Source organism: Solanum verrucosum, unplaced genomic scaffold (assembly GCF_900185275.1).
Source record: "Solanum verrucosum unplaced genomic scaffold, falcon-dt-bn FXZP01000176.1, whole genome shotgun sequence".
NCBI classification, from domain to species: domain Eukaryota; kingdom Viridiplantae; phylum Streptophyta; class Magnoliopsida; order Solanales; family Solanaceae; genus Solanum; species Solanum verrucosum.
In genome coordinates, this window is record NW_026020412.1 from 1,542,956 (window position 1) to 1,559,665 (window position 16,710).

The 16,710-nt window shown below is 33.4% G+C and overlaps 1 protein-coding gene and 1 pseudogene across 1 annotated transcript; both read right to left on the bottom strand.

The window, feature by feature from the left end:
• Nucleotides 1-5,119: 5,119 nt before the first annotated feature.
• Nucleotides 5,120-7,101, bottom strand: LOC125840692 (transcription termination factor MTERF6, chloroplastic/mitochondrial). Its single transcript, XM_049519654.1, has 2 exons — nucleotides 7,022-7,101; nucleotides 5,120-6,290 (listed from the first exon to the last, which is right to left on the bottom strand). The coding sequence occupies exon 2, from the start codon at nucleotides 6,283-6,285 to the stop codon at nucleotides 5,299-5,301; it is 987 nt and encodes a 328-aa protein (XP_049375611.1). The 5' UTR covers nucleotides 6,286-6,290; nucleotides 7,022-7,101; the 3' UTR covers nucleotides 5,120-5,298.
• An 8,379-nt stretch (nucleotides 7,102-15,480) lies between these two features.
• LOC125840664 (UPF0481 protein At3g47200-like) lies at nucleotides 15,481-16,710 on the bottom strand (annotated as a pseudogene).

A 16,710-nucleotide genomic window follows, 5' to 3' on the forward strand; every position in this document is an offset into this window, starting at 1 on the left:
AAGGAAGGGCTTCCTCACATATTTAAACTACGAATTTTTTTAGTTTTCTATTCTTCTCTTTTTAGAAAACACAAGTGCGATTTGCAATTGTTGAGTGAGTTTGAAGTTCAGCGGAATTGGAACACTCTCCTAACATGAATTTTAAATTACTATAATACCCCCAACTTAAAACACTCAATTAGCATGTCTTTTATAGTTTAAATTTATATTCTATTAAAAGAAAGAACGATAATAAAACAATAGCTAAGATATGAATTATATAGGAAGGAGGAGAAGGTATATTTAAGAGGGGTAATTAAATAAATTTAAGAGTGACTTTTTTATTACACATCACAATTGATTTTAAAAAGAGAAAAAAATTCAAAAAACAAATGTAATTGGAGGTCATAGAGATGTGACACATCACAATAGATTTTGGGATAATGATTTCACAATGTATGCTTAGAGTTAGTAATCTAAGAAAGTTTATATCCAATATTTAATAGGAACTTATATTTATTATTTCATTCATAATCGTTTACTTATATTTTGTTTAATAATATTGACATTATTTTAAAAACTAGTGTACTACATGGTTTGACAGTTACATGCAACACACGTGCATTAAAACTAGTACTACATTAAAAATATGAACTCCCTAACTTGAATATTAAATTACTATAATACCTGCAACTAAAAATATTTTTTTAATTAATATTATAACAAAAACAAGACTGCTACTCCCAAATTACATCTCCTTAAAATAAGTATAACGCAATCGTTGTCGAATATAGAACCAAACTAGGTTGGGGTCGAATCCACGGGGAATAAGGAAAAAAGTAAGCCTTGTGAGATTATTACTGTTGGTTTATTATTTCCAGAGGAATGGGGATAAGTTGGGAGAATTGAAAATTCCTTTTAGTACCTATTTTGTAACAAGTAACAATCAACAATGTTACTTAAACCAATAATTAATAGAGAGAATTAACTAGGATTGTGTTCATCAAGACTGTTTGACCGAATATGGGTTAATTTTCGAGCTTGGATTGTGTGAGCTTTAGGAACACGAGTTCCTTGAGCTATTTTGGACCGATTGACGGAGTAAATTTCGTGATTCTCAAGGAGGGGGAGGGGGTGTCCCATAATTTCATATTGATTCAATTTTGGGCCCATCTCTAATTGTTTCGATTTTGGTGTCTAAAAATTTGCATTTGACGTTGTGATCAATTATATGTTAGCGTGGTTGTGATCAGAGGCAATTCGAAGGGGGGACGCTCAACTGTACAGTATTCAAGGTAGGCTACGATCTACTTTCCTTTAGATTGTACTTTATTAGATAATGTGTAGTATGAATCGCCTGAGAATTGAGACCGTATGTGTTTGGTTTAGAGATCCTTCCTTATTTCCATTTTCTTGATTCCTATAGAAGCCTCCGGCTAGTCTTGGGTTGCATGATCCTTAGCTTAGGCTAGTAGTTCCTTGCTTATGGCGTAGCTTAGGGTAGTAATCCTCTTTAGACTTGATATTTGAGGCCTTGGAATAGTTGTGACCCATGTGCTTTAGAATGCGTCTTAATGCCTCTTTAGTTAATTTGTTTGCTTTCTATAGTAATTGCTACGGTTCGGTACCCTACACTAATGTATGGAATCCTAATTGCTTGTGCTAGTCGTAGGTTGGCATTAGATGCACTTAATTTTTGCTTGAGTAGGACTTGCAGGTTCGCTTGATTGTCGATTCCTTATATTTCCTTCATTTCTTGAGTAAAGGTGATTATGTTATGTTGTTATTGTTGAGTTTGTTGGTATACTGTTGTGCCCGAGGCCTTGGTCGAGGACCAATTGGAATTTTAGGTTAGTTCTCTTTTCTCTGGAGCGTGGTAGTATTGGTAATGTTTATCTAGCTATTTAGCTGCTATTGTTTGAATGCTGCTTATGGCATGCATTGCATTTGATATCTGTTTCATGTGTTTTGTGGAATGATTATGATTCATCATTGGTTTTCACTACTATTTTCGAGAAAGTTTGATTTCACAATTTTACTCTTTAAAACCTATTCTTGACGAGAATCATACCACCTAGATCACTTTGATAAACTAATTTTTGAGATAATAGATGTATCAATGATATGCTCACTTTTTACTTGATCCGTTGGAACATCGCTGACCTTTTGGTAAACTCATTTATGTACTTGTACCTTGGTACCATGATGGAGCAGATTCAATACTCTGACAAATAGATTATGAAAGTCCTGGATCAGGACCAGACATATATATGTACTCTGACCATATGGCACATTGAACAGGATGAGGGGTATCCACATAGGTCCTATCTAGCATGCCAAGAGGCAGAAGGTAGATGTATATACTTAGTTGCGTAGAACTTGGCACTAATGGTATTGTTGTGTTCTATTGCATTACTTGCATTTATATGCATTATCTATCACCAATATCATTGATTGTTGTTTGCACCCACCTGTCTTATGGGGGCGGCTAGGTTATGTTTATTGTTGTGTTACTTCCGGTCTTATGGGTGCATGATTAGGTTATTGTTTGATTATAAAATTGTGTGTCTTGTGTCGACCTGATAGTTAGTTATATAAATGGTTTGAACTTGCCTCTACATTGGTGCTTTTGGTTTTGGTCGGGTTGGGTTGGCCTCTTGGCCATTGTGAGGTATAGTAGTGGTTACCGATGTTGTATCTCCAGTTGGTTGGCTTTCGTAATGGACCCTTGTAGTGGTTAGGTTGTTGGGTTAGCGCCTCCAAGTATGTTCCTTCTTTTTACTTTAACTGTGCACTATCTCTTCTTTAGCTTCTTATACTATACTTTTCTTACTAACCTGCTATTTATACTTGCTTTGTCTTTGGAGCTCAGTTGACCTATGCCTATTGAGTACCGGTTGTTGGTACTCATACTACACTTTTTCACCCTACATATCATAGTACAAGTTCTCTATGTTGACGTGTGTCTCGTGCGAAGCAGCTTTGGATTCAGGGGTGCGCTCTTGACGTTCAAAGTTGTCAATCTCCCTCTATTTTGACTAGAATTAGTCTTTATTTTGCATTCAGAGATGGTTATTACGGGCTATGGATTTGACTTACCTACTGTCGGGATGTTTGTAGGTGTCATCATGACCTGAGAAATTGGATCATAACAATAATACAATATGTTACAATGAAACACAACACAATATGTTATAAAATAATACATAACAACCATCCAAACAAAGTGTAAGTAAAAATAAGTGACCTAAAATATTTGTGACATCGAAATAACAAATAATTTTGTGTTCAACATAAGTTAATATTTTCGTTTCATAATATACCACATGTTATGTCATATAGGCATAATAAGTTATGACTTACGACTAAACTTGATTCTTACTAAAGTTATGCTTATCGAAATAAAAGTTCAGTTTCAAAATTCATAGCTTAATTCTTATCGAAATTATGTTGAGCGAGACAAATATTTGTTAACCTTATAATGCCAAGCGAATTAGGTCATATAAATATTACACAATGTCACATAACTTAATTCTTATGGAACTTATGCTGAGCGAGGTAAAAGTTATCTATATTTATGCCGAGTGAATTAGGTCATACATAAAGATACTTTAATCCATAAATTTTCATTAAACAAGTATTGAAAATAAAAACTAAAGACAACATCAAAATAGGGACAATCCATGCAAAAAAATTATGTTCACTTGGCCGTGGCAAGTTATTTAATTAGTATTCTCAACTTATTTCCCAAAGTTTGGTTTACCACCTCAGTTTGATCATTCATTTGAGGAACAAAGAAGTAGAAAAGAACAATTTACAGTAGAACCTTTCTAAATAAATATTGTTGGGATCCTAAAATATTATTATTTTGTAAATGTATTATTTAATCGATAAATTAATATTTATTAATTTGAAGATGATTTTTGAGATTTAATGAAGTTTAATTTTAATTACATCAAAATTGTTGTATCTTACTAACTTATGTATCATATTTATTGAATTAATATAAAAAGTAAATTTATTATACATAAAGTACAATGTATGATGTATAATTTATTGTAATGTTTTTTCTTAATTAAATGATTCGTTGTAATTAATAAATCATTGTAATGTTCAATGTTTCTTAATAATCAAATATTATTCATTGTATATTCATTAAGAACATTCAATGTATGATGGTAATAGAATGAACAATGTTGATGATGTTGAAGATGATAAAATAACTTTGAAACTAGTTACACATAGGAAATACTTATCGCGTCTAGAACTCTTCACAATTTTTTGGTGCAGTTTGAGAAGACAACACCGACACTTTTGAATGCAATAAGAAAAATTAGAGATGAGCTTCAAATATAATTAAATTTTAACGAAAAACAAAAACACTAGAATCAAATTTCACTAAGTTGTCTTAGATATTTTTGTAATTTTAAAGAATTATTAATTTATAATATCAAGGGGACCATATATTTATTTAGGGATCTTCCGAAAATATAATATCTATCGAAATAGGTATTTTTTTTTCATTGGCTCAAGTCGGAATCAAAGAAAAATGTTATCATAGAGAGTTTGTTAATTTACTGAGTATTAATTTACAAAGGTTGTAATGTAGTTTCCATTCAACCCTCCAAATATATGTAATGATTTTTGACTCCCTCACTCTAAGCAACATTGCATGCTCTCACTTTGCTAAATTTTGCAAAACAAATAATCAGTGAGATGTGACACTTTGGCTGATGTAAATGATGATTTTGATGCATTCCTGGTAGCATTTTTGATACTTCAAAATTTGATAACAAACTAAAAAGGTATAATACATAAACATAAACATGTTCATATCCCCTAATTACCTGTTTTCATTAGGCACTATATTTTTTTTAATTTTTTTTAACCGTGGTTTCCGGGCGTCGCTTTGCGAACCCGACTAGCTGTACCCACCGGGTCCGCTGTTTCAAGGCGGGTCCACCACGGTTAGTTCCACGGGGCCCTGGAGACGCGGCCGGTTTGTAATGCCTCCAGTGGCCCTGCTGGGGCTCGAACCGGCGACCTGAAGGACTTTGTCCCGGGCCTTTACCAGCTGAGCTACCCCTCAGGGTTTCATTAGGCACTATAAGAACAACATTAAACAGAATAAAACCAACAATTGCAGAAATAACAAATGAGTGATTTACCAATAATAGTTTCTCAGAAGACCAAATGACCGCAAAAGGTGGAAAAAGACAACTCATTCCTATAGCCTATAGGTCTTTTAGATTGATACAAGCTGAATCTCGAGATATATACTCTACGAGAGAAAGGAAGGCGAAGCACACGGTCATACTTTCACTGAACTAGACCAAACTTGAATAGGAATTTCTTCTGATTACAGTCCAGCATTTCACTCAGTGTACAGCTTATGTTCTTCTGCATTAGAAGTTTTTGCCTCAACTGTACTCGTCTCTTCAAACTATGCCTAAAGTAGTCCGGATAATCAACAACTTCATCAAGTCCCCTCCCCATGACGTCTATCAGAAACTTAATCCTTGGCTCTAAAGAGTTGCTAACACTCTTTATCAAAACAGGAGGATAACAGGTGACGACAGCTGCTATCTGTCCAACTCTAAAACCTCGTGATGTCAAGTAGGACAGGTTAGGTTGCAGAATCTTGTTCACATCTCTACACAAAACTTCAGGGTAATTAATTACCACTTTCTGGAGATCCATATCTGTTAAACCTAGCGATTTCAAGAACTCTGAAGTAGGACGCAGCCGGTTATCAACACTATAGCCCATAATGTATGGATGCTTCACTAGAACTTTACCAATCATACCGTCTTTTGCCAGATGAAGACTCGAAAGGAATTCCACCATCTGTGAAAGCTTATGTTCTATGCTGTAGCTTATAATCCTTGGGTTGATCAGTATCATCTTACCCAGTTGTTTCTCAGTAACGCCAAGAGCCTCAAAGAAACCTAAGAGTGGACAGAGCTTTTCTTCCACACTGTGAGCGAGTATGTGAGGAAATTTAGTAATGGCAGAAGCAACTTCCTGTGGTTTTGATCCCAGTGTTTCAAGACAGTTAACCATTGGGAAAAGTTTCTCATGTAATCCTAGAGTAAGGATTTTGGGACATTTCCGAACAACAGAAGGAAGTTTTCTCTCTTGGATGCCTATGCTTCTCAAGTAGTCCCAGTTTTCAGACGCCTTTTCTCTTTGCACACCCTCAAGGCGCTTGCACTTTTGGAACATTTCATTAATACTTGTATCATCAAAGCCCTTATCTTTGAAGAACCACATAATGCCAGAACTGTGGCTGTTCGAAGTCTCCATATTTCCTGTGACATTTTAAGCAAACACCAAATGTGTGAAATAGACTTGTAGATAAATAATTAAATATTAAACACTGGAAACAACTAGTTACATCACATATTACAATGAAGTTGAGAAGATAAACAAAGTATTGACGGATACTTTCAACATTATACATGAGTTGGAACAAATAAACTAGCTCCAAATCCAATGTCAGATGCATCGTTATTTCATTCTCTGTGACAACAACTTAGCTGCTATGTGAATATCAAAAAAATCATGTTTTCCCATATACATTCAAGTGATTATTCTAATGAACTAGTTAACCCGGAAAATATGCTCCAAAAACTGGTCCTTTCACCACATAGGTATATATTCTGAGCAAGTTAAATAGTTCAAATGCAAACAGATAACCGCATTAATGTACATTGTCTATGATCATTCTTATTTACCGAGAATCAAAATGACACCTCGAAACGAAACTAAAGATTAAAAGAACAAATAAAACTGAAAAAAAAAAAAAACTTTCCAAATAAGAGAGAGGAACATTGGGTGGTGTATAAGTATGAAATTTTGATGGATAATGAATCAGAAAAAAAGTGGTTGTTATCTAATACTTCAATAAACAAATTTCAACGCCCAAAAGTCAGAATTGGGGAGTTGGTGCTAGGAATCAGATAATACAAATAATTATACAGTTATAAAAAGAAATTGAGAGCATTTTTGGGGTATCCACATTTAGGGCACAGAGAGGAACCTGAAGACGAAGAAGAGCAACACTTTGAGTTACTATTGGACTTTACAACTAGCGAACGGATAAGCTGCCTCTACAGCTCTACTCATGAGGAGACAAAACTTCCCTTTCATATTCAAACCCTTTCAACTTTCAAACATGACACTTTACTCCTATGCACTTTTCAAATTCATTTGCTTCCACCACTATTCTTTCCAAAACAAACATATGCCCAACCCCATTTGTAGCAACCAGAATTGGTGTATTTATCAGTTTAGTAATTACATTGACCTGTTTATTTGCCAAAATGTGATTACAAGAGTATGGTTTGGTTGCACAAATGTAATCATAAGGTTATATTGAATTTCAAAATAAAAATTTATATATAAGGATATTTATAAATGATATTAAATTAAATATTGTCTTTTGAAAATATATTAATTAATAACATATGTTATTAAAAAAATAATTGATTTATATTTTTTTAATTTAGTATATTTTAATTAAATTAATCATAAAAACTAAAAGTACGATATTTTTATGAATGTCATGAAATGCATGTTTGACAAAAATATTAATAATATAAAATAATTTCTTAAAATTATAAAAATGTTTGACAAAAAGATAATTTATCAAGTCTAACTAAAAGAAATTGTTTGCATTGTAAAATATCGAGTCAACATTTCTAAAACAAATGAAATTGGAAATATAATATAAGTTCTAAATTCAAAACAATAAGTTTAATATAATACTCTTATGTCAAAATTTAACATAACATACATAAATATGATTTCAAAGAAAAGTAAATGTAAGTCCATAACCTTATTCAATAATGAATTCTACTTTAATTTAAAAATTAGAATACTAACAAAATTATACTAATGAAAAAAGAAGAAGAGATAACACGAAAAATTGCATGAAATCACATAAAGTAAAGATTGATAATGGAAAGGAAAAATCGGATGTATCCATGCTAAATCATTAGGCAAATCAAGTTCATAAGCAACTTTACCAAACACTTCAAAATCTAATATGGGCCCACATAACGGGGGATAAGCTTCCCTTTCTTTCCAAACCTCATCACACCCTTCATGGGTGAAATTTTCAAATAGACCCAATCATTAACATCAAACTCAAGGTCTCTCCTTCTAACATCGGCATAGGACTTTTGCCGACTTTGAGCTGTTTTTAACCTTTCTCTAATAAGCCAAACTTTCTCCATAGCCTCATGTACCAACTCGGGACCTATCAAAGCAACTTCACCCACTTCAAACCAACCAAAAGGAGATCTACACCTCCTACCATACATAGCCTCAAATGGAGCCATACCAATGCTATAATGATCGTTATTATTGTAAGCAAACTCAATCAAATTAGACAAATGATCATCCCAATTACCCTTGAAGTCAATCACACAAGCTCTCAACTATCTTTCAAAGTTCAGATAGTACACTCCGCTTGCCCATCGGTTTGCGGATGAAAGATCGTACTAAGCTTAACACGAATACCAAAACCCTTTAGAAAAGATTTCCAGAACTGAGAGGTAAATTGGGTACCACGATCGGAGATAATGAATAAGGGCACTTCATACAACCTAAGCATTTCTTTCAAGTACAACTTAGCATAGTCCCCTGTCGAATAAGAAACCTTGACTGGAATGAAATGAGCCGATTCGGTCATTCAATCTACAATAATCCAGATCGAGTCATGTTGCCGCCGGGTGTGGGGTAAACCAACAATAAAGTCCATGTTCAAATCTTTCGACTTCTAAGTAGGAATATTAATACCTTGAGACAAACCTCCTAGCTTTTGATGCTCAACTCTCACTTGTTGATAATTAGGACATTTAGTCGCAAATTCCACAATATCCTTCTTTATCCCATTCTACTAGTACACCTCCCGCAAGTCATGGTACATCTTCGTGGCTCCAGGTGAATGAAATATCGAGAACTATGAGCTTCTGATAGAATTTTCTCCCTCAAATCATCAACATCGGGAACACACAAACGACCTTGATATCAAAGTACACCATCTCCCCCTTGGGAGAAAGCCTTTACGAACTTTTTAAGCATTGCTTCCTTCAATTCAATCAAAGTCGGATCAAGACTTTTCTTGGCCTTCACTTCTATCACAAAAGATGATTTCGAACCATTATGTACCATAACACTACCTTTAGTAGAATCGACCAACTGAACATCCAATCGGGCCAATCTATGAACATCTCACATCAATTAATTTTTATCATTCTCAACATGAGCAACAATTCCCATTGATAGCCGATTAAGATCATCCGCCACCACATTCGCCTTACTGGGTGATAGAGAACACTCTTTTCATAATCCTAATTTCTTTTACTTTTTGTTTTTAAATGATTTGGTTAGAATTAAAGTAATTGAATAATGTAGTTTTTTTTTTTTTTTTTGTATTTTATAAAAGTTTAGAAAATATTAATTTGGTCCCAAATTAACTTAATTACATTTTAAAGTGGATTTGAGTCAATTTTGTCAAGAAACAAAGGAGTAGCATGTTGGCAGGGCCTGCCTCCGCTGCAAAAATCTTCAGAGAAGATATGAGTGCAATAGATAGAGAAAGGGTGAAAAGCCTGGAGAAGATGAGGGAGAAATTGATACATGATGCGTACCACTTACAAGCAGAAAACTATCATAAATCTGGTAAAATAGCCAGATATAAACCCCTTGTTTACTCGTTTCTGGATCATTGCTCTCGTTTGGTGGAGAAGAACTTTTATGGGTATATCTTTATCTCTCATTCTGAATCAGAATTAGCATGGCTGCTCTTGATTTTAAATAGCAATAACTTAGAATTATTTTAATTTTCTCTAATTCGCATGGGTTAATTTACTACTACTACTAATAATAATAATAATAATAAAATTCGACCTTTTAAGTAGTATATTTCAGATTAACGAGTTGTGACAGCCCTTAAAGAAAAAATTTACGAAAGAAACAAAGGAGTAGCATATAGGCATTAGGGGCACGAATCGCCTAAACTTCATCTCAATGGAGAAAGAATGTGAAAGAGAAGATATGAGTGCAAAGGTATCAGAAAGGATGAAAAGCCTGAAGCTGATGAGGGAGAAATTGATATTTGACGCGTACTACTTACAAGCAGAAAACTATTATAAATCTGGGAAAATAGCCAGATATAAACCCCGTGTTGACTACTTTCTGGATCATTGCTCTCTTTTGGTGGAGAAGGACTTATATAGGTATATCTTCTCTCTCATTCTTCTCCAAATGAATCAGAATTAGCATGCCTATTCTTGATTTTTGTGCTTTTTTTTTCTTCGAATATATTGGTTTTGCTTGCATCTATAATTTTTATGTATACTGTAATGCATAGTATTTGCTTTTGAAATATGTGCAGGAGTCTATGGAATGTGACTCCAACACCCTTGGGTCATGCCAAACCATACAGCTTTAAGAATATTTCAGTTGTGCAAGCTGATTAATGTGACCAAGTATGGGAGAATGTTCAGTTGCCAAACCAATGACGCCATTACTATCAAAACATGGGATTTCTTTTGGCCAGCTAACAATGCCTGTTCTGACCATCCATCTAGATTTTGTGTATGTTAAATCATATATATATGTTTTTTTTTTTGTTGGATTGGATCCTATTTCTCTCTCTTAACATTTTCTGCTAAGATACTTAATAAAATTTGCAGAATGAGCTTGAAATACTGACAGATGAAAATCCGCATTCATGTTTGATGAAGTTAAAAGGGTTCTGTTTTCAAAATATACTTGCAGTTGTGTATGATGAAACACCAACTCAATATTTGTCGCGCGTCATTTCTGGTATTTAAACTACTTAAAGAAATCTTCACCTGCTATAGTTGAGGGCTACTAGTTTTGTGTGCTTTAATTTTTATTTGTCATTTGTATTTGTTCCTTGAGAAGAGGAAAGCTTTAGATGGGAGGATAGAATGAAGGTGGCAACTCAACTTGCAAGCCTCTTCACCTGGTTGCATGAGAAGCAATTTGCAATTGGTCGTATGGAGCCTTCTGCCATAATGATTGACAAGGTAACGTCTAAACCTTATGGATCTCGATCCTTGTTGACATTTGAACTCTCTGCTCATCCATTGCTTGCAGGAGTTCAACATAAAAGTAGTGGACTTTTCTTCCCTGGTTCATGTAAGAGACATCCCTCATAATATTCTTCCTAATGCTCCCGAGGCTGATAATGTTACTGAAACTTTAAAAGATGATGTTTACGCATTTGGTATTCTAGTTTTGAGGTTGATTACAAATAACAAAAACATTGAAGGTCCATATCATTGGTGGATTCTGGAGGAGCTACAAGGTGGTAAAAGATCGATAGTGGATAAATCAGTTTTGCTAAATTGTGAAGGTGTGCTCGCTTATGGAATCACAAAACTAGCAGCAGAATGTCTGGATGAGGATCCAAATGCGCGCCCAGATATGAAGAATGTCTTTGACTGCTTGACCAATTTGGTAAGCAAAGCAACTTGAACAAATGGAAGGGCAAAATTAATTGTTTTGTTAAGCCTGTAATGAGACTTTATGAGACTTTACATTATTAATGTCCTTTAGTGCGCACCAGTCTTTATGACTTTTTCTCCATTGCTTTGAGTGGATTTAATTGCCATTAATTTGAATCTCAGGGACTTCTGTTTCTCTTTCTTTTGTTTTTAATACCAAGTCTCTGCTTGCTGATTTCTACTAGCTGCCAGAGGTTAATGATATAGTCAAAAGACGTTTTCGAGCAGAAATACACTCACCTGGTTATAAATGTGAACTTGTTGGCTATTCTTTTTGGATACAGATATCCAAAACTGATCCTAGGCGGCGTCAAGGTTGCTATGTTTTTAGCGAGAGACCAGGAGAACAGTTTCGACAAACAAGAATGATGAATGTTCTCACCTTAGCATTAGCAGTTGGTTGGCTGGGATTCTTGTTTAAGAAGTAGTGAAGCACTGATTCTTCATTCTAACATTTTCTCACTGTTAGAGATTTTTCACTTTATACGTAAATGCATGCCATGCATATTCTCTTGGTATGATCACTCTATATTATTTCTTGATGGTGAAAGACAAGTGATAGATTTGCTTATGTTTTAGCCCCTTATATGGGTGGTGTGCACATTTGTCTGAAGTTGGAAAAATATGTGTTGTGTGAGAAATATATGAAACATTGCAGTTAGGGGCTTCCCCAACTGCAGAACACGACTTTTTAGAGCCACTATAGGAGCCATTAGCAAACCCAAGGATCTAGCGACCCCATTTTAGCTTTGTCAAGGCTCTCATCAAAGCACCCAACATGTTCCAAATACTTTGATAGCCTCCGAGCCGAAATAATCCCATTTGGTTAAATTCAAATTAAACTAGTGTAGTACCTAGCATTCAAATGGCGTTAAGGGCTCTTTTATTTTCCTTCTACCTAATTTCGTCAATCCATTGTCGTAAAAAGTCCCTATCTATGACTAAAAATAAAAAAAAAGAAAACTATGGTTCAACTTCACGAGTGCCCGAGTTGCTGAGACTGACAAGTTGGATATCACCACAATGTATTTAAACGGTGATGCTAAACTATGGTGGCGGACTCAGAATGTGGATGATGAAAGTGCTGGTCTACCTAGGATTGATACTTATTCAGATACTAGTTTTACGGCACGTGCGTTGCACGTGTGTATCATATGATATAGTATATGATGTTTTAAAATAAAATTAATATGACTAAATTAAAGCTTTTTAGCAAATAACTATAAATTGAAAGACCAATGGTCAAATGCTTTTGAATGATTAATACAAATTGTTATAAAATTAATTATTTTTTAGACCAAAATGACCCGATTCCATTGAAACATTTCAAAATATAGTTAAAATTTAAATATGCTGAGAAACTGACATTTCTTTAGTACTGTTTTTTTTACTTTACTCAATTTTGTAAACAAACTTGACCAACAAAACAGAAAAATAATATCAATATAAAAAAGGTCACCAATAACTTTTCCTCTAAAGGTTATGACTATAAATGATGGACACCATTTAAGTATAATTTTTCTCTTAAATATTAATACTTCATTGTGCATGAAACTAATAACTATTACCATAAATAGTGCAATATTTTATCTTTATAGGTAATATATCTTTTTAAAATATTATTAGTCATTTAATATTTGAGTAAGACTATCATAGAGATGTAATTTTACCAAAAGTGTACTTTTATAGAAAATTTCAACACTGTTATAAGTAGAATATTATCGAGAAAAAAAATATAACATGAAATATTAGTTCTAAATATTTTTGGTTGTGACAGGGTTAAATAGAGAATTGAGTGTATGTCAAATATTTCATATTAATATATGAACTACATCACCTGTAGTGAAAAATATTTTATCTCTTTAAGTTTCTACCATATATTCGTGGAATTGTAGTCCTATCTTTTTTTTTATGCAGCATACATTTCATATAGTTGTTGTCAAATGAGAGTATCTAGTATCTTATAGAAGTTCTATCACGATATAAAACATTAAACTTTTTCAATAAAAATATTAACTGATGAATAAAATTTAAACTATTTATTTATAGAATCTTTAATTTGATTTAAGATCATTTTTGTGATCAACCACTATTTTCTTATCTATTTTTATGTAGGTTGCAAGGAGTGTATCTTGTGACATATCATATTCTTAGATCAAAATGAACACAAATAACATGAAATTCATACTTAAAAAAGGTCAACACAATATAAATATAAAAAAAGAATAAATATATGGAACAATTCATAGCCAATGAAGAAGGAAGACGAAAATATATGTTCATGATATGTTTATTCTAGTGTTCAATTTGATTGAAATCTCTTGCCACCAACACTTTACTTTCTCCAAAAAATATATTGAAAAATTGATAGCCATTGAAGAAGGAAGACAAAAATATATGTTCATGCTATATTAACCTTAGTGTTCCAAAATGAGGAAGAAACTCCTTCGTCTGAGGTTAAAAGAATAATAAAAGGAAAAACAAAGAAGAAATATTTTACTCTAGTCATGTGCCTTTTTCGTATTTGTTTATTGTTATTGTCTCTCCCACAATTTGATCTATTTATTTAATTAAAAAAATAATCTACAATGTTTGTATTCGTCATTGTTCACTCATTATGTTAACATTAATTATTAACTTCTATCTCGAATTAAAATACAAAAGAAATGAAAATTCTTGTGCACTATATATAGAGGTTTTCTGTGTGAAGCAAAATTTATAGCTAATTGCACATTTCTTTGTTCTCTTCTTTTCTTCTTTAATAGAAATACAATACCTAAATTCCAATTCTAAGAGCTTTGGCGAAACATGTCAATGGATTGGGATGAATTATGTATGAAAATTTTAAATGATCTCAAATTGTTACAGAAAAGAGATCACCAAAAATTTATAAGGAGTGAATTGTTGTGATTTATGACCGAATAAACATGAAGGTAGAAATTGTTGTGACTATTTGTAGGAAATTAGTATTTTTTTAAAAATAAAATATGTAGGTTAATTAAAAGGCTATCAATTATCTAAAATGATATAAATCATATTGAAGTATTTGTATGATGAAAATCGTAAGAGGAAAATATAATTGTAAATTGATGAATGATTTGTTACAATTTGTTCACCAACTCTTTCTTATGTGGTACTTCCAATTTCATTGAATTTTGAACTTAATAAACTGTTGCAAATAACACTTAATTATTTTAAGAAGAAAAAGAGTAGAAAGCCTTACAAAAATCGTAGTTTAAAAGTGAGAGGAAACCCCTTTATTTATAGCTAACAAATAGTACTATGAATAGGTACTTATTGTGCCTTATAAGAAAAGTCACAACCCTTCAAAAATGTCACTACTCATCGAAAAAGTCATAACCCTTTGAAATAGTCACAACCCATCAGATAAGACACAACTATTTTGTACAGTCACAATCCTTTGAAAAATTCACAATCCTTAAGAAAAGTAACAACTCATCGAAAAAGTCACAATCTTTTAGTGTAAAAAAGGTATCTACTTTTAATATAATATATTAAATAAAATAAATAGAGTATTTTTAATTGAGGGTATTCTAGTAATTCAACATTCATTTTTGGGAGTTCATGCTTTTAAAGTAGTATAGATGAACCAATTTTTGGAGTCAAAATAGGTAATGTGGGACCTGTGCTGGAAATTCTGGAAACAACTCTGTCAAAAGGTCCTAAACAATTACCAAAACTTGTGTTAAAAACTAAAACACAATTCAGAGCTCAAAACAGTGGAAGCTAACAATATGCAACAGTTCACTCTTTAAAGTATGAGGAAATGCAGTCCCGAAACAACGAAAAACACCTAAAACGAAGAGTCTCTGACACTTTCCAATCACACACCTACATAGGCCCACACTTTCTGTACACACTGGACTTTGAATCATCCAAATCAAAGCTATATCGGAGGAGATATCACCAAAGGAAAATTGGAATTCTTTGATTATCAGGTCTGGTCTTTAAATAAAGACCATACCAAAATCTTTCTTTGCGAACACAGTTCCTTGACATCCCTTGGACTCTCGATTAGTGATTTCATGAAGTATACGTATGATGTCACAGCACGATCAGTAACTGTATTTGGACACATCTCGTAGGCTATCATGTTTAAGAAGAATGCCTTTGTGTAGATAGAAACATACCAGGTTAGAAGTACAAGCTGTCCATAGAAGTATCTCGATTTGAATTTTATGTCCTTTAGTGAATGAGTGCAGCTAGGCTTGAAATGAATACCTTTTGCTTTGAGATCGGTAACTGATCGAAAGGAGTGAATATAGCTAGCTTTTCATGATAACACGTTCATTGCTTATACTTTTCTTCCTTTTTAGCCATTGAGGTGTGCAAGTACGATGAAAGTTTCGTACTTCACTCCGTTGTGAGACAAGTCTTGTTCTAAATGCTTCAAGAAGATGGAGAGGCTCTTTCTACATGGTTGTAACTCATTTCCCCTTTTTGTTCATATTCACCGAAAAGGGTGAAATTCAATAACATCTCGAGTAATTCATCTCCTTCATCTTTGTCATATCGTAAGCTGATCAAGAGCTTCAGTATCCAAAATGGGATTTGATTCTCAAGCAAAAACATGTCACGAATTGTTGTTGATAACGCCAACATTCCAAGATGGTGCCTCGTGGTTCTGAGTTTGTTATACGTATCTGTTGTGCTAAGCTCGATGTGGTTGATAATAAAGCAAGCATCAAGAAGCATCATTAAGGCAAATTCATGATCATTGTACTTGTCCGTAGAGCCATCAACATAACAACTTCTTGCATTTTCAACAACTTAAAGTATCTTGTTATTGAAATAAGCTACGTCTTTGCTGCTACCTGAAACAAACATTTCAAGGGCTATATGCTTGAAATCCTCTGCTAGCTGTAGCTCTGTCTTACCATGATGGTAAGGTCCTAATGAAACTACTCTCGGATATACTCGTGTCTGTTGTATTCATCCATCTTCAGTAGAGGTAAAACTTTCTGTATTCGCCTTCTCCATGAGTATGTATACCTTCTTGGCATAGATTCTCCTTGCAAGATCGGATCAGACGTGCAATAATATTAACTATTTCATTGCCATCTGTTGTACATGATGCTGCTTCACCATCACTATATGCTTGATCATCTGTTTTTTGATCAATTTCTACAAATAATTCCTCTTGTTGTCCTGTTTGTCCTTCCAT

Coding starts and splice junctions, on each gene's coding strand:
- LOC125840692 (XM_049519654.1), bottom strand. CDS start 6,285: ATGGAGACTTCGAACAGCCACAGTTCTGGCATTATGTGGTTCTTCAAA.